At 44.6% G+C, this 19257-nt stretch overlaps 1 protein-coding gene across 2 annotated transcripts in view; it reads right to left on the reverse strand.

Moving 5' to 3' along the window:
- Positions 1-19257, reverse strand: part of LOC137352227 (myelin transcription factor 1-like protein) — a 400319-nt gene that overhangs the window by 117074 nt on the left and 263988 nt on the right. For both annotated transcript variants that reach the window (XM_068017478.1, XM_068017470.1), the window contains exon 12: positions 3636-3890. In XM_068017478.1, coding sequence (XP_067873579.1) covers positions 3636-3890 — 255 coding nt within the window. The remainder of the gene's footprint in view (positions 1-3635; positions 3891-19257) is intronic.

Raw genomic sequence — 19257 nt, forward strand, 5'->3', positions numbered from 1 at the left:
GGAATACTCTCTGCTTGCCTGGATGGGTGCAGCTCCAACAACACTCAAAAAGCTCGACACCATCCAGGACAAAGCAGCCTACTTGATTGACACTGCATTCATCACTTTCAACATTCATTCCCTTCACCATCGACGCACAGTGGCAGCAGTGTGTACCATCTACAAGATGCACTGCAGCAACTCATCAAGGCTCCTTCGATAGCACCTTCCAAATCCATGACCTCTAACATCTAGAAGGACAAGAGTAGCAGATGCATGGGTACACCAGCACCTGCAAGTTCCCCTCCAAGCTACACACCATCCTGACTTGGAACTATATCGCCGTTCCTTCACTGTTGCTGGGTCAAAATCCTGGAAATCCCTTCTGTTGGTGTATCTAAGCCCAAAGGACATCAGCGGTTCAAGAAGGCGGCTCACCACCACCTTCTCAAGGGCAATTAGGGGTGGGCAATAAATGCTGGCCTAGCCAGCGACCCCATATCCAATGAACAAGTAAAAAAAATGGCTTCTATTTTTGCCTCATGGCCAAGTCCCATGGAAGCAGGCTTGAAGGCAGGACCGGGAGGAAATTTAGATATGAGAAGGTCAGGTCAGCGGTCTGACACATTCCTGCCTCCAGCCGTTCTTGCTGGAGGTGGGTCCATCAAAGGCAGAGGCTACCTGTTCAGCAGCAGCATGCAGTCAACTTGAGTAATTAAGTTCCGAAGAAGGGTCACTGACCCGAAACGTTAACTCAGCTTCTCTTTCCACAGATGCTGCCAGACCTGCTGAGTATTTCAGCATTTCTTGTTTTTATTCCAAATTTCCAGCATCCGCAGTATTTTACTTTTATTTGAGTAATTAAGTGCCCAACTGGTGGCGGACAGGCCCCCACTGAGGCCAAAGTGTGGCAAGCACCTGGAAGTGGCTTGTCAGCGGCAGGCCTAAGGGCCTGTGAGGCCTCTTTCAGTTCCCCGTTCCGCTACCCCACCACCGGAGGCACAAGGATCAGCGAACCACAGTTGTGGCCATAGATCATCCCGTGGAAACCCCTCCACACGGGTGGTCTGGTAGCTGTGGCCACAGTTTATTTTAAAAAGGTAAATACCTCTTCAGAGACAACTCCCACCTGTTCGTAGGGCTGTTGTCGGGCTGATGGCAGGTGCGGAGGCAGCCAATTAGGAGGCATCCACTTAGAAGACCATGGTCCAACCCCACACATATTTTTAAAGGGCATGCTGCCCATGTGTGTGTATGTTTGCACACCGCGGTCATCTGCCATGTGATCAGTGGATGGCCCTTGTTGCCTAGTCGCCAATCTTTGGTTTGTCATGGTCACTCAAATGCTGATAGCACTGTGGACTGCTGCAGAATGATATCATCATGACTCCTGCCAGGATACCCAGCATTGACCTGCATGATACACTGCATGTGGTCACACACCAGCTGGATATTGAGGGAGTGCAATCCCTTTCAATTCTGGCACATGGATATGCGGCACTCGCTAAGCGATGTAAAAGCAGCCAATAGCACCCGGCACCATGGGGAACTATGCAATCCTAGCATATCTGTGGATCCACTTTTGTGATAGTGTATTTGTTAGTATGTTAAATATAATTATTTAAATATGTTTATGCTAATATATCATTACAGGAAGTGATGCAATAACAAGATTCAGTTCACTTGTGCAGTCAGTTAGCATGTGTAAGCTGAAGCAACAACAAATCTCCATTAAAGCTCCGTGTTCAACCTTTATGCCTGACCTTCAGTTTTGTTTGTATTATTTTGAAAGAGATAATACAACACCCACTCTCCCATGATGTATCTGGCAAGAGAGAATGAAATGTCTTTGAATAGAGAGTCGCAGTGACCTACCTTATGCAAAAGTGTACAGCAAATGGGAAGATCTTGCAAATATCTCCAGTTCCAACCTGGATGGTGCCAGATGCATAAAAGTTCATTGCCACGGTCACATTTACAGCCACTGGCATTACAGTCATTGCCCTGCTCTGAGGTTGCAGTTGTGGTTGCAGCAGGTAGCAGCTTTCAGTGTGATGTCCTTATTGAAGCACAGATGTTTCACACATTGTTCCTCCAAGATGCTGGTAGCAGAATTGCTCCCTGAACACACGGGGCAGTTATGGCCTCCTGCAGAGAGTCCTTCTCCCACTCCTCCCTCTTCCAGCACCTGTTAATTCTCCAAGACATGCTGTATTCCAAGGGGAATGTCCACTAGTGTACTCATGGCTGGGGGCAACTGTTTGTGCAGAAGCCAGGAAGTCAGCAAAAAAGTCACCTGCCATACTACTCCCAGTGAAACAAGTATAGAAAGCACCAAACACTCATAGAATCATAGCAACAGCAGAAGAAATCAAGCAGAAACGTACCTGTACGTATTTGATGATCCATTTAAATAGCACTGATGTGGGGACCCTTCCTGCTGCTGAACAAATGTTTCTGCTTGATTGAACAAATGTTCAGCAGTGTGAGGTTAAGAAACAGTGCTGGTTGGAGAAGTGAACTCAAAAATGGCACCAGTGGTGTCAAATCAGCGTTGCATACTTATTGGTGTTGTGATCTATCCACTCTGCATACTTCCGGCAGACATTCACTGCGCACGTGCTAACACCTGCACGAATATGCTGTCCGGCACAATGCACCCACAATGTGCATGTATACCACAGACACTATTTTGGAGCTCTAAAGGTACTCACAGCATCCAAAAACTGGCTACTAATGAGCCCAATTTCTCACCCAATCCTGCTGATAAGAGATTAAAGTGAAAATCAACAAGTGCTGGAAACCTGAAATAAGTGAATGATGAAAATACACAGGAAGTCAGCAGCAGCTGAGAAATAAAAAAAGTTGGTAAATGACTTGTGTTTACATTCTTTTCCAAAATTGAAGAGTCGCATCCAAAACATTAATGGCTCTTTTTGCTCAGGTGCTGTTTGATCCTTCTCTCTGTGGTGTGAATTAGATTATAGCTGCTGAAAGGCAATTTAAAAATATCTGGGCAGCATGAAAAGCAACAGTAGCTCTACCACTGATGGCAAATATAAATATACAGGCTTAAGCACAAATGCCAATATGGGGCCATCCTTTTCAATTGTACGCCTTTAACTACAAATAAGTTAACATGCAAGGAAAGACTGTCACATTAGGTCAGGGATGTCAGTCAAGCTTCAAGAGAGAACCTCACCATCGGTGTTCCCTTCATAAAAATTACACTATCACAAATGGTTATGATTAACTTGCACATCTGTTTGATTTCTCCCCCCGGTTTTTTTGATTATCATTGCTCAAAACCACTCCTAATGACATTGTCAGAATACAGGATTGGTAAATTTACTGATTCCGACTGTAAAAGGGGTGAATTATCATCAGTTGATATCATGATTAACACAGAGTGCATCACCTTCAGCTATGTGCAAATGTTAATTTGTACAATTGGTTTCCTCTGATGATGTTCTTCAATGATGCTCCCTGATGAATATTTGAAAAAAAAAAATACATCGGAAATACAAAGGGATGTCAAATACATCCTAATTCTTTGGAAGTGATGCAAAAACTCTTAATTCTACTTTTGCATATGCATAATCAGTAAAACTCAGGTGTTTTGTCTTCTGGTGTTTTATTTTACATCCACCTTTCACAAATACCTCTTTGGGATCCTCCTCGTCCATCGTCCTAGGTTTCATTTTGGTGTAGTCTACCGGAAAGTCCCAGCAATCACTCTCGTTCATTGTATAGCACTTGTTGACCATCATGTTCTGTCGCTGTGGGGACATTGGCTCTAATGGAGTCAGCAGGCCAGTGCTGCTGCTGCTGCCACAGCTGCCATCCCTGTGTCTCTGTTTGTTCATGCTCAGATCTAGGGTTCCATTCTCATCCACCTCGATCTCAGGATTCTGTATAATAAAGATCATCCCTTTAAACTGACTTTGCACTGCATACCAGTTACATTGCAATCGCTCTCATTTTAGTTTGCTCTTAGATTAATGAATTTATTCTGAGATTAATGATGGCTTTATGCACTACGTTAAACCCTTCAGCAATTTTGGAGTGTTGTGAATAATGGCATGTACCCTCCATAGTTATAGAAAACTACTCTCAAGAAGAATGAGGGATTTGAAACCTTGAAGAACTGTTGCAGCTTATTAAGAATCATGAAAGGAGTCCGCATTCTGTTTGATTGAGAACCATTTTTTCTTTATTACTTGCTTAAAGTTTCAATATTTCTTTAGCTGGCAAAGAATATGAATTAAAAAAGCAATTAAAAAACCCTGAACAACTTTCCCTTCTCATATTTTAACTTTAAAAAATTTAGCATACTTTCTATATTTGTTTCTCGAAAAAAGTAACCATGTTATTAATAAAGGCAAAATACTGCAGATGCTGGAAATATGAAATAAAAACAAGAAATGCTGGAAATTCTCAGCAGGTCTAGGAGCATCTGTGGAAGGAGAAGCTGAGTTAACGTTTCAGGTCAGTGAACCTTCATCAGAACTGGCAGAGCCAGAAATGTAATAGGTTTGAAGCAAGTAAAGCGGGGGTGGTGCAAGAGATAACAAAAGAGGTGCTGATAGGACAAAGTCACAGAGAATAACTGACCAGAAGGTCATGGAGCAAAGGCAAGTGGTATGTTAATGGTGTGGTGAAAGACAAAGCGTTAGTACAGAGAGGGTGTTAATTGACAGAAAACTGAACAGCCTGGCCCCAAGCACAACATGAAAAAAACTGTGGGTAGGCACAGTAGAAACAAACTAAACAAACTAAAATAAAATGAACACATAAAAAAGAAAAAAGAAAAAGAACTAAAAATAAAAAGGGGGGCCCATCATGCTGTGAAATTATTGAACTCAATGTGCAGCCAGCAGTCAGTAGCGTGCCTTATCGGTAAATGAGATGCTGTTCCTCGAGCTTGCATTGATGTTCACTGGAACACTGCAGCAATCTCAGGACAGAGATGTGAGCATGAGAGCAGGGGGGAGTGTTGAAATGGCCAGCAACCGGAAGCTCGGGGTCTGAGCAGAGCTTTCGGACTGAGCAGAGCTGTTCCGCAAAGCGGTCACCCAACCTGCGTTTGGTCATCCCAATGTAGAGGAGACCACATTGTGAGCAGCAAATACAGTATACTAAATTGAAAGAAGTACAAGTAAATCACTACTTCACATGAAAGGAGTGTTTGGGGCCTTGGATGGTGAGGCGAGAGGAGATAAATGGGCAGGTATTACACCTCCTGCGATTGCAGGGGAAAGTGCCGTGGGAAGGGGACGAGGTGATGGGGGTAATGGAGGAGTGGACGAGGGTGTCGCGGAGGGAACGATCCCTTCGGAATGCTGACAGGGGATGGGAGGGGCAGATGCGTTTGGTAGTGGCATCACGCTGGAGGTGGCAGAAATGGCATGAATGGTTATGAATTATGGCATTTTTATTTTCCTCAGGGCAAAATTCATTTACCAAAAAAAAAAACTCGTAAGAAAATTTTGAAGAAAGAGGAAATGGTGATTAATGAAGAATGCATTTTATTTGGATGTTTAAAATCTAGTCTTTGTGGGTCTACCAAAACTTATAATCCAACATTTAAAATTGTTTGTTGTTACAGAATAGACAATGCATAACAGATAGAGATGCAGTTTTCAATGAACAATGAACCTGTTCCAGCTGTATAGTACCCTCCCTCCAGACTCTCTGAAAGATGTAACTCATTATGTCATCACAGACAAAATGACAAAAGGGGATCAACAAATTAGCTAAGGCCTGCAACTCAGTTTATATAACCTGAAGCAATTTAGGCCCATCAATGTCACAGAGAATTGGACAACTCAACCTTAATTCCTTCCCCATGGTAAAACTGACTCCTGGGATAACACAGGCCCCAGTTGATGCACACCTCTCCCATGACAGATGCATTATGATTGGCCAACAATAATTCTTTGCACAATATATTCTATCGGACTCAGATGTCATTGGTATATTCTCTGAAGAGATGTTGCAGAGGCCAAATACTGACTGCTCTCCCCGATGTATGTTTTTGTCAATGTTAATTGTATCTGCCAATGAAAAATGCTATATATTCTCACTTCTTCCCTGATAGGCACTTGGTTGCTCACTCAATGCTGACTACTTTGCCCAATATATGTGCCCAAGGACCTTATCAGCACTAGTAAATCAATACTTGACGATTAAATACATTGGATAGCTCCTTCCTCATCCTTTCTTGCTTATTCTTTCTCATAGGGACCACAGTTGATGTTCTAGGCACTGTCCCTGGATGAACAATCTGAGGTTGTGTACTTGGCATAACACAAAAAGCTCTATCTGTTCATTAAAAGCCTAATTAGATTTCCCAGAAAAACTGTGAAACCTGGAAAGCACTTCATTAGTTCTCGTAATATGATATGAAGCAACTGCTCCCACGATAACAAAGTTCATTCTGCACCTGGCAATGAACATTTCAAATGCAGAAAGGGAAAACTACTGGTGAGATGTAGGGATTAAATCAGGCAGGGGTTAGGACTGCATATTTTAGACTACATTTTGGTTGAGTTAAGAGATAATTAAGATTTAAAAAAAAGAGGACAAGGTCAAAGCTGGGAAGGTGAAGAAGATTGTAGAAGGGAAATGAAGTGGCGGGGGGGTGTCAGGTTCCAATATTGAAACTGAATAGAACTGAGGAGGAGACATGCAAATACGATGGCAGATTTTAATGGGGAAGCAAAATAAATTAGCCAATTTAGACAGGGCCCTACTAGCAAGAGACATCAGGTCAGGAAAGTATGCATTTCATGACAAGCTTTCAGAAACTGTGGTAGCAGTACACAATGCAATTTACTTGGTTCCTCTTGGTGATGATTCCGATTGTTTTGATTATTTTAATTTCCTTCAATCTCCCCTCTGATTTTCTCCCTCACCTTTCTTTCTTGCAAGTATTAAGTATTGTTGCAATACCTTCATGGAAACCAATAGCTCTCCAATAATTTGACTTCATTATCTTCTTGCATTAAGCATAGACAATATGTGTTGGGAAGCAATTTGATGAATCAGCCATTATAGCCAAATCAAGTTATCCACACATGTGTGACTTCCAAAATTAGCAATGCAAGCTGGGAAACTAGGCCAATTTTTTCTCATCTCTAATTCAGAGTGAGTAATTCAGAGTTAGTGATGCTACAGGGTAAATTTTCAACTTTCTGCCTGGACATAATATTGACATCACAGATCAGCCGCCCACTGAAAAAACCACCCAATTTTCATTTCCATTGATTACTATAATGGCCGTCTGATCCGCAACTCCAGTTTGCTGCCCAGATGAAAAGTTGAAAAGTAGTCCATTTGCATTTGGAACATTGTATCGCATCTATGGATCAAAAAGGAATGGTTCATTTTTCATGTGGGAGCAGCAGAGATAACATACGCCTCACAATCTTTGGTAGCACCATACCATTAAATGCACCCAAAATTAAAAGCATGTGCAAGTTAAGTTATATTATATTCAGCTCAGGTGTGGGTAATCTGCTAAAAATATTTGTTACTTGCAGAATTTCTTTGTCAAAGAAACTATCTTATTGGGCAGATCTCTCCTAACATTGCCAGGAATGCCAATACCAAGAGTTAGTAAGCTGCATCATGCACTTAGTGCACTCAAGTATTCTACCAGTAACTTTAGCTGAAGCAGCCGTAATTGGTCATTACGAAAAATAACACAGCCCCGGTACTAATTTTAAAAAAAACTCCATCTACAACTGCCATAAAAGGAACTGTGGTAAATTTTGAGTTGCCTTGTCTTCTATTTTCACCTTTTTAAAATAAAAATCAATGTTCACTTTTTCATGTACCCCTCTAAATCCATTTCCTCTCTGTCTCTTTCCTAGCATCCATTCTCTTCCTGACCATAGCTTTCACTTTCTCATCCTTTCTTTTCACTGCCCTGTCACTTACATCTTTACCCACCTCTGTGATTTCTGTCTATTTACCCTCAATCCTATCATTGATCTTCTGAACCTGTGCAGTTGACGGTGTTTCAAGCAAATACATTTGTGCCTTTCTGGGTGCAACTCGTTCATACCAAAGCTGCCATCAGGAAACTAAAAACTATCAATTTATCTTAATCATGGTCTTTAGATCGTGACCCATTTCAAAAGGCAACGGATGTAAAGAAGTATGATTAATATCAATATCCTACTGCTTTGTTTTGATAATTTGTGAAATATTTATCTTTAAATATGAAACTGAGGTTATCATCAAGGGTAGTGACTTGAAAAAAATCACTGAGCTGAGCAACGCAAGCGACTTCAAATTAATATCTACAACCTGTACTGATGTACACTTAGGTTGAGATTGGTGATGACAGCAAACAGTAGCAGGACATTATCAAGTCTGATATTTCACTGATGGTGTTAGCCCATTTAAAATAAATACCAGCCCAAAAATACAACATGCAGAAAGAGCACCTGCCTGGCCTATAGTGTGCTAACTCCATACGCATTTCCAAGGTGAGCATCATTTGCATAATCTCAAACAGCCCCCAGCATGGGACCCACCTGTGACTGAGAGATTATCCATTAGTAGGTGGAAAATTGCAATTTGCTGCAGGATTTAAAGCTCTGAAATTCTGATGGAAGAAGAGAGTAGAACTCTCTTTAAGACAGAGCCCACAGGACCTCAGGCAAGCTGCCCCACAAGAATGGCAGGAGGGCGAAATAGCATAACACAAGAAATTTCAGAATGAATTCCATGATCAAGTTGCAGCCTGATTCTTTGATCTGCAAGCATATCTCAGCACTAGAAGCAATGGATTGCAGAATTACCCCTTTAACGGCTTTACTGGATCATCCAAGATAAAAGAATGCACTGCACCATTCTCTTCGTGTAGAAAGCACCACTGTCATACTTAAAATAACCTCCCCCATACAGCCTTAAATTACTGTCAAAGCTTGCAATGAATGACCAGAAAACATTGGGTACAAGTGACAGCAAACTCGGGGACGAGTGAGAAGTGAGTTGAAGCAGCTGCCAGTGGCAGAGGAGGAGTAGGAGCCTGTCGTCTTGAGAGTCAGCTCATTTCATGTCACTTGTTGGCTGTTGAGCTCAGGAAGCTGAAACACATCAAAATAAAGATGGTTTCTGCAAGCAAGGCTGGCGGATGGTTGGGTGGGGGGGAGGGGGAAGCTGGGGGTGAGGGGCTTGTGTCAAGCAACAGCTCCAGATGGCAATTGTATAGAGGAATCCATAAGCTGTATATGTGTAACACTCTATGATAGGTTTACACAGAATTTTACGACACAGAAACAGGCCATTCAGCCCAACAGGTCTATGCTGATGTTTAAGCTGCACATGAGCCTCTTCAAATCTCAATTCATCTCAGTTTATCAGCATATTCCTCTATTCCGTTCTCTGTCATGCATTTACCTAGCTTTCCCTTAAATGCATGTTGCTATTCAGCTCAACAACTCTTTGTGGCAGGATTTTTTTTATTTGTTCATGGGATGTGGGGGTCGCTGGCTAGGACAGCATTTATTGCCCATCCTTAATTGCCCTTGAGAAGCTGGTGGTGAACCGCCTTCTTGAACCACTGCAGTCCATGTGGGGTAGGTAATCCCACAGTGCTATTAGGAAGGGAGTTGCAGGATTTTGACCCAGCGACAGTAAAGGAACGACAATATAGTTCCAAGTCAAGATAGAATGTGGCTTGGAGGGGAACTTGCAGGTGGTGGTGTTCCCATACATCTGCTGCCCTTGTGATTCTAGGTGGTAGAGGTCATGGGTTTGGAAGGAGCTGTCGAAGGAGCCTTAGTGCATTGCTGCAGTGCATTTTGCAGATGGTACACGCTGCTGCCACTGTGGTGGAGGCAGTGAATGTACATGGATGGGGTGCTAATCAAGTGGGCTGCTTTGTCCTGGATGGTGTCGAGTGTTGTTAGAGCTGCACCCATCCAGACAAATGGAGAGTATTTCATCACACTGTATTTCATCAGCACAGTGGCGCAATGGTTAGCACTGCAGCCTCACAGCTCCAGTGACCCGGGTTCAATTCTGGGTACTGCCTGTGTGGAGTTTGCAAGTTCTCCCTGTGTCTGCATGGGTTTCCTCAGGGTGCTCCGGTTTCCTCCCACATGCCAAAGACTTGCAGGGTGATAGGTTAATTGGCCATTATAAATTGCCCCTAGTATAGGTAGGTGATAGGGACAGGTGGGGATGTGGTAGGAATATGGAATTAGTGTAGCATTAATATAAATGGGTCGTTGATGGTCGGCACAGACTCGGTGGGCCAAAGGGCCTGTTTCAGTGCTGTATCTCTAAATTAAACTAAACTCCTGACTTGTGTCTTGGAGATGGTGAACAGGCTTTGGGGAGTCAGGAGGTGAGTTACTCGCCGCAGGTTCCTAGCCTCTGACGTGCTCTGGTAGCCACGGTAATTATATGGCTACTCCAGTTCAGTTTCTTGTCAATGGTAACCCCCAGGATCTTGATCATGGGGGATTCAGCGATCATAATGCCATTGAATGTCAAGGGGAGATGGTTAGATTCTCTCTTGTTGGAGATGGTCATTGCCTGGCACTTGTGTGGCACACTCGGTCAAATGCTGCCTTGATGTCAAGGGCAGTCACTCTCACCTCATCTCTTGAGTTCAGCTCTTTTGTCCATGTTTGAACCAAGGCTGTAATGAGGTCAGGAGCTATGTGGCCCTGGCAGAACCCAAACTGAGTGTCACTGAGCAGGTTATTGCTAAGCAAGTGCCGCTTGATAGCACTGTCGACGACACCTTCCATCACTTTACTGATGATTGAGAGTAGACTGATGGGGTGGTAATTGGCCGGGTTGGATGTGTCCTGCTTTTTATGCCCAGGACATAGCTGGGCAATTTTCCACATTGCCGGGTAGATACCAGTGTTGTTGCTGTACTGGAAGAGCTTGGTTAGGGGTGCAGGAAGTTCTGGAACACAGGTCTTCAGTACTATTGCCGGAATGTTGTCAGGGCCTGTAGCCTTTGCAGTATACAGTACCTTCAGTCGTCTCTTGATATCACGTGGAGTGAATCGAATTGGCTGAAGACTGGCATCTGTGATGCTGGGGACCTCAGGAGGAGGCCGAGATGGATCATCTAGTTGGCACTTCTGGCTAAAGATGGTTGCAAATGCTTCAGCCTTATCTTTTGCACTGATGTGCTGGGCTCCCCCATCATTGAAGATGGGGATATATGTGGAGCCACCTGCTCCAGTTAGTTGTTTAATTGTCCACCACCATTCACGGCTGGATGTGGCAGGACTGTAGGGCTTAGATCTGATCCGTTGGTTATGGGATCGCTAAGCTCTGTCTATTGCATGCTGCTTACACAGTTTGGCACGCAAGTAGTCCTGGCTTGTAACTTCAGCAGGTTGACACCTCATTTTGAGGTATGCCTAGTGCTGCTCCTGGCATGCCCTCCTGCACTCTTCATTGAACCAGGGTTGGTCCTGTAGCTTGATGGTAATGGTAGAGTGGGGGATATGCCGGGCCATGAGGTTACAGATTGTAGTTGAGTGCAATTCTGCTGCTCCTGATGGCCCACAGAGCCTCATGGATGCCCAGTTTTGGATTGCTAGATCTGTTCAAAATCTATCCCATTTAGCACGGTGGTAGTGCCACACAACACGATGGAGGGTATCCTCAATGTGAAGGTGGGACTTCGTCTCCACAAGGACTGTGCGGTGGTTACTCCTACCATACTGTCATGGACAGATGCGTCTGCGGCAGGCAAATTGGTGAGGATGAGGTCAAGTATGCTTTTCCCTCTTGTTGGTTCCCTCACCACCTGCCGCAGACCCGGTCCAGTAGATATGTTCTTTAGGACTCGGCCAGCTCGGTCAGTCATGGTGCTACTGAGCCACTCTTGGTGATGGACATTGAAGTCCCCCACCCAGAGTACATTCTGTGACCTTGCCATCCTCAGTGCTTCCTCCAAGTGGTGATCAACATGGAGGAGTACTGATTCATCATCTGAGGGAGAGTGTTAGGTGGTAATCAGCAGGAGGTTTCTTTGCCCATGTTTGACCTGATGCTATGACACTTCATGGAGTCCGGAGCTGATGTTGAGGACTCCCAGGGCGACTCCCTCCTGACTGAATACCACCGTGCCGCCACCTCTGCTGGGTCTGTCCTGCCGGTGGGACAGGACATACCTGGGGATAGTGATGGCAGTGTCTGGGACATTATCTGTAAGATATGATTCCGTGAGTATGACTATGTCAGGCTGTTGCTTGACTAGTCTGTGGGACAGCTCTCCCAACTTTGGCACAAGACCCCAGATGTTAGTAAGGAGGACTTTGCAGGGTCGACAGGGCTGGGTTTGCTGTTGTTGTTCTGGTGCCTAGGTCGATGCTGGGTGGTCCATCCGGTTTCATTCTTTAATGACTTTGTAGCAGTTAGATACAACTGAGTGGCTTGCTAGGCCATTTCAGAGGGCATTTAAGAGCCAACCACATTGCTATGGGTCTGGTGTTCACATATTGCCCAGACCAGGTAAGGACAGCAGATTTCCTTCCCTAAAGGACATTAGTGAACCAGATGGGTTTTTACATCAATCGACAATGGTATCATGACCATCATTAGATTAGCTTTTAATTCCAGATTTATCTACCTCAAGACTCAGCAGTTCTGTGACAAGGACCACCTCAATCCCAAGAGGTTGTTTTGTACACACCTCAGCCAGCCATGTCACGTGTTCCAGTAACTCAGGTAGCAACTGGATAATGCACTAGAGTAGATATGAGGGCAGGCACATCATGCATTGGCATCAATGGGATGCACAATGGAAGTAAACACTAGACACTCACACACAGCATATTATGACATTAAAAATCTGGTTGCACTGAAGCTGAATATTTATAAAGGGTGTTCTTGAAAGAAATTTCCAATAAACTTCATCAAGCAGTAGGAAGGTAATATTTGAGAGTTGCTTGGAAGGCTTAAGGCATGTTGCGAAATATTTGTGGAAGACTTGGGAAGCTGCAGTTAGGATAGTTAATGCAGTAGCAACATTTCAAAATGTTTACTGCATTAATAGTCATGAATGAAAGAATCCCAGGTGGCTCTTTCAACCAGCATCCGGTTCCCTTTCGCATGTTTTCAAGCTGTTTCTACTCCTCTTGTTCCTCTCTTTGCTGCACTTGAGGTCTTCTTCCTCTGTGACCTCCATGATGATGCCTCGTGGCAGAGCACATTATGCAGCATGCAGTACACTATCACAGTGCTTGAAACTTTAGTCAGGCTGTATTGTTTGAGTGGGTGCATGCATCACATTGCACTTGTATTCAACTGGTGTTCTGGGATACAGTGATGACATCGGCCGGATTTTAGGAACTCGCCCCCGAGCTCAGCAGCGAGCGCAGAAAATGCACGCCAAAGAGCCACCACAATCTCCCGCGCGGCGACTCATTTAAATGGACATGGTGGCCCGCACCCCCCTCTTCCCCAAACACGGGGAGGGGGTGGGCTCTCCGTCGCAGAAATGGCGTCAGCTGCCTGTGTCATTTTTAAAGGACAGCCTGCCCTGCCGGCACATTTAAATTTTGAAAGAAATAACGCCCCAAAATTAAATAAATAAATTTATAAGGCCCCTTTCCCACCCCCAAATAACAATGACAGTAACTATTTGCCCTTCCCCGGCCCAAAACACTTACCTTTACATCTGACCTTCCCCCCACAAACTGCACAAAGTTTAAAGGTCATCCCTTCCCACCATCCCCTGCACTCATTCTGTTTATTTGGCCCCAATTCCACCCCCCCATCCCCCCCCCCCCCCACTCCCACACTGAAAATCTTACCTCCTCCCCCCTCTCCAACAGTGTGGCGCCACCTTTCCCCAGAAAGGGATTTGAAGGCGTGAAAGCGCCAGCCGTCGCACTAAAGATCGCGCAGGCCCTCAAGATCGCAGGTAAGTCTATTTAAATATATTCATTTTATTGATTTGAATATTTTAATTGAGATCCCGTCAGCCAGTTCCGGCGGGTGCTGCCACGGAACCTCGCTGCCGCCAGGAGGCTTAGGCACAGGCCTCACAGCGTCAAAGTCCGTGGCGGGCCTCATCCAGAGCTATCTTCAGGCCCCCCCTGCCATGGAACCCGACGCTGGGAGGAGATCAAAATCCAGCCCCTTGTTTCAGAGGATAGCTTGATAGCTCACCAGCCACCTGGAGATTTAGTTTTGGTGGTTTAAACAACAGTAGGGTCCTGGCTGCCTTACAATGACAGCATCATGCAGCTGTCTAGGAAATATGCAATGAATTGTTGATAGTTACAAACAGGGTGAAATGTATTTATCCTTGCAAGAAGGTAAAGTGGAAACCTTTCTTATTCATGTGCAATGGAACATCTATTACAATATGGGGGCAACCTATAATCCTTTGGAGCCATCTGAGCTCTGTCAGGCTGCTGCAGTTGTTCCTGAGAGAAGGAAACTAAATTACTAGGTTAAGCAAAAACAGCTATCCATTAAGCATTATGTACTGTGGATTGACTAATGTATGTGATGTCATTCGTAGCAATTTAAACAACTTGGGGGTAAAAAAGGGTTATTATGATCTTCACAGCCATTATAGTACTGTTCCTGTGGACACATTTGGTTGAAGATCATTTTGCAGCGCTTCAGAGCCTCTCTTGTGAATCTTGCCTTTGACTGTTGTAGGTATGCACATCTTGTGCTGTAAATGCAGGTTGAGTGGACTAGTGAGATGATGCAGAGCACCTACGGTGCAGCCTTGCATCCATCTATTGATTCCTACCTTCTTCCTCCAACCAACAAAAGTTATGAGGAATTTCTATTATGCTTATATTAATGAGGTTTGGAGAAAAAATGTCACCTGCCCAACGATTACCACAAAGGTATTCAAATTTAAGCAAAAGCAAGAGACACAAACAGAAAATGGGTGTAAATTGTCCTGGCAAACAACTGGAAGTGGTTTGCACATTTTGCTACCTTGGGTTCACAGTGACAGACAATCTGTCCCTTGATCCAGAACTTGATATGCGCATAGGGAATGCAGCTACTGCCTTGCGAAATGCACATGGGATAACACCAAGCTGACCCTTAGGACCAAGCTGAGGGTTTATAAGGCATGTGTTCTCAGCACCTTGCTGTATGTCTGTGAAACATGGAGAACATACAGCTACCAGGAAAAGAAACTCAACAACTTCTATTGTCACTGTCAGCGGTGCATTATGGGTATATCCTGACAGGACAAAATCACAAATGCAGCGGTTCTCTCAAAGGCAGAGCTCCCAAGTGTGTTGGCACTAACCAAACAGAGGCGGCTTCGATGGATCGGACACGTCCGCAGGATGGAAGACAGTCGCATACCCAAGGACCTGCTGTATGATGAAGTAGCTGGGGCGAGACGACAGTGAGGCGCCCAATGTTCTGCATCAAGGATGCTTGCAAGCGCGACATGAAGGCCCTAAATGTCGACTGTCGCACCTGGGAGTCACTAGCTGGTGAAAGGGGGAAATGGCAACACATCCTGTGGACTGGTGTGCACTACCATGATGAACTGTAGCTACAGCAGCTTGATAACAGGCGCCAATGCCGAAAACAACAACTCACAGCATCACTGGGCAGATCAGCATGCAACACTTGTGGAAGAATCTGCCTCTCAAGGATTGACCTTCACAGACGTCAGCAAAGGTGCACCAAGGGAAGACACCCCACCTAAATGGATTGTTTGCTGCGTGTCCATCATCTTTCATAGCTAGAAGGATGCCAACACAAATTGTCCTGGCAGACTCCAGGAAGGGCTCTTTAGCAATAATCCTTCAACAGCCCCTAGCTACATTGACATGAATGTGTTGATTAAATGTTATCCCAGTGGGAATACAAAGAAATTGTATGAAGGATGTCAAAAAAAAATTGAAGCCTTATTAACATATGAAAACCTGCAAACATGTGGGCATCACTGTGCCAGAAGTAAACCAAAATGGAAAACAAAATGAACGGTTAACTGGCAGGATGGTTCTCCAACATGATTTTCAGGTAGCTTTACCCAAATTACACCCATCTTTTGAGGGAAACCAAAATTGAGGATAATAATAATGTCACAAATAAGACAGAGGAAGCAGTTATTGAATCATATTAAAAATCAACTAAGTCAGGATTAGAATATTCATTTGTTCTTCAGGCTTCTGGCACTATGTCCATTAGTTGGCAGTTTACTTCTGTGGGAAACTATAGGGTCCTGATCTGTAACTTGTACAAATCTCCCTTATCTTAATGTCACTCATAAAATAGATGAGGGAGGATCAATGGCTGTTATCTGTATGGACTTTCAGAAGGTACTTGATAAAATTCCACACAAAAGATTATGAACAAAAATTAGAGTGCACGGAATTGGAAGTAGTCTTTTGACTTGGGTTGGAAATTTATTGGGAGATAGGAGGGAAAGAGGCTGGGAAATAAATATTCAAGGGCATTTGACATTTCAGAAGGTTAGGAAGAAAGAAAAAGGAGGTGGGGTAGCTCTGTTAATAAAAGATGAGATCAGTACAATGGGTGAGAAAAGATTTTGGATTTTAAGATCAAGATGTAGAATCAGTTTGGGTGGAGACATGAAATAGCAAAGGAAAGAAGTCACTGGTAGGAGTAGTTTATAGGCCCCCTAACACTAGTTACACTGTAGGACTGAGTATAAATCAAGAACTAATGGGGGCTTTTAGGAAAAGTACTGCAATAATTGTGGGCGATTTTAATCTACATATAAATTGGAGGCACAATGTGGCTTTCGAGCAGAGAGATCCACCATTGACATGCTGTTCTCCCTTCGCCAGCTACAGGAGAAATGCCGCAAACAACAGATGCCCTTCTACGTTGCTTTCATTGATCTCACCAAAGCCTTTGACCTCGTCAGCAGACGTGGTCTCTTCAGACTACTCGCAAAGATCGGATGTCCACCAAAGCTACTAAGTATCATCACCTCATTCCATGACAATATGAAAGGCACAATTCAGCATAGCGGCACCTCATCAGACCCCTTTCCTAACCTGAGTGGCATGAAACAGGGCTGTGTTCTCACACCTACACTGTTTGGGATCTTCTTCTCCCTGCTGCTCTCACATGCGTTCAGGTCTTCAGAAGAAGGAATTTTCCTCCGCACAAGATCAGGTGGCAGGTAGTTCAAACTTGCCCGTCTAAGAGCGAAGACCAAAGTACGGAAAGTCCTCATCAGGGAACTCCTCTTTGCTGACCATGCTGCATTAACATCTCACACTGAAGAGTGTCTGCAGAGACTCATCGACAGGATTGCGGCTGCCTGCAATGAATTTGGCCTAACCATCAGCCTCAAGAAAACGAACATCATGGGACAGGACGTCAGAAATGCTCCATCCATCAATATCGGCGACCACGCTCTGGAAGTGGTTCAAGAGTTCACCTGCCTAGGCTCAACTATCACCAGTAACCTGTCTCTCGATGCAGAAATCAACAAGTGCATGGGAAAGGCTTCCACTGCTATGTCCAGACTGGCCAAGAGAGTGTGGGAAAATGGCGCACTGACACGGAACACAAAAGTCTGAGTGTATCAAGCCTGTGTCCTCAGTACCTTGCCCAACGGCAGCGAGGCCTGGACAACGTATGTCAGCCAAGAACGACATCTCAATTCATTCCATCTTCGCTATCTCCAGAGAATCCTTGGCATCAGGTGGCAGGACCGTATCTCCAACACAGAAGTCCTCGAGGCGGCCAACATCCCCAGCATATACACGCTACTGAACCAGCAGCGCTTGAGATGGCTTGGCCATGTGAGCTGCATGAAAGATGGCAGGATCCCCAAGGACACATTGTACAGCGAGCTCGTCACTGGTATCAGACCCACCGGCTTTCCATGTCTCCATTTTAAAGACGTCTGCAAACGTGACATGATGTCCTGTGACATTGATCACAAGTCGTGGGAATCAGTTGCCAGCGATCACCAGAACTTGTGGGCAGCCATAAAGGCGGGGCTAAAGTGTGGCGAGTCGAAGAGACTTAGCAGTTGGCAGGAAAAAAGACAGAAGTGCAAGGAGAGAGCCAACTGTGTAACAGCCATGCCAACCTATTTTATCTGAAGCACCTGTGGAAGAGTCTGTCACTCTAGAATTGGCCTTTATAGCCACTCCAGGCACTGCTTCACAAACCACTGACACCTCCAGGCACTTACCCATTGTTTCTCGAGACAAGGAGGCCAAAGAAGATAAATTGGACTGATCAAATTGGCAAAGGTAGCCTGGAGGATGAGTTCGTAGAGTGTATTAGAGACAGTTTCTTAGAATAATATGTTACGGAACCAACCCAGGAGCACGTTATTTTCGACCTGGTAATGTGTAATGAGACAGGATTAATAATTGACCTCATAGTAAAGGATCATCTAGGCAAGAGTGATCATAACATGATGAATTTCACATTCAGTTTGAGGGTGAGAAGTTTGGGTCTGAAATTCGTGTCTTAAACTTAAATAAAGGCAATTACAAGGGTATGAAGACAGAGTTGGCTAAAGCGGACTGGGAAAATAAGTTAAAAGGTCAGACAGTAGAGAAGCAGTGGCGGACATTTCTGGATATATTTCATAACCTTCAGCAAACATATATTCCACTGAGAAATAAAGACTCGATGAGAAGGATGCACCATCCATGGCTAACTAAGGAAGTCAAGGATGGTATCAAATGGAAAAGAGGCATAGAATATAAGAGCAGGGAGGTTATGATGGAGCTGTATAAAACGCTAGTTAGTCCACAGCTGGAGTACTGTGTACAGTTCTGGGCACCACACTATAGGAAGGATATGATTGCACTGGAGCGGGTGCAGAGCAGATTCACCAGGATATTGCCTGGGCTGGAGCATTTCAGGTATAAAGAGAGACTGAAAAGGTTGGGGTTGTTTTCCTTAGAGCAGAGAAGGCTAAGGGGAGATATGACTGACGTATACAAAATTATGAGGGGCATTGATAGGTTAGATAGGGCGGCACAGTGGCGCAGTGGTTAGCACCGCAGCCTCACAGCTCCAGCGACCCGGGCTCAATTCTGGGTACTGCCTGTGTGGAGTTTGCAAGTTCTCCCTGTGTCTGCGTGGGTTTTCGCCGGGTACTCCGGTTTCCTCCCACCACCAAAGACTTGCAGTTAATAGGTAAATTGGCCATTATAAATTGCCCCCAAGTAGAGGTAGGTGGCAGGGGAATATAGGGACAGGTGGGGATATTGTAGGAATATGGGATTAATGTAGGATTAGTATAAATGGGTGGTTGATGGTCGACACAGACTCGGTGGGCCGAAAGGC

Source organism: Heterodontus francisci, chromosome 3 (genome assembly GCF_036365525.1).
Source record: "Heterodontus francisci isolate sHetFra1 chromosome 3, sHetFra1.hap1, whole genome shotgun sequence".
Lineage (NCBI taxonomy): Eukaryota > Metazoa > Chordata > Chondrichthyes > Heterodontiformes > Heterodontidae > Heterodontus > Heterodontus francisci.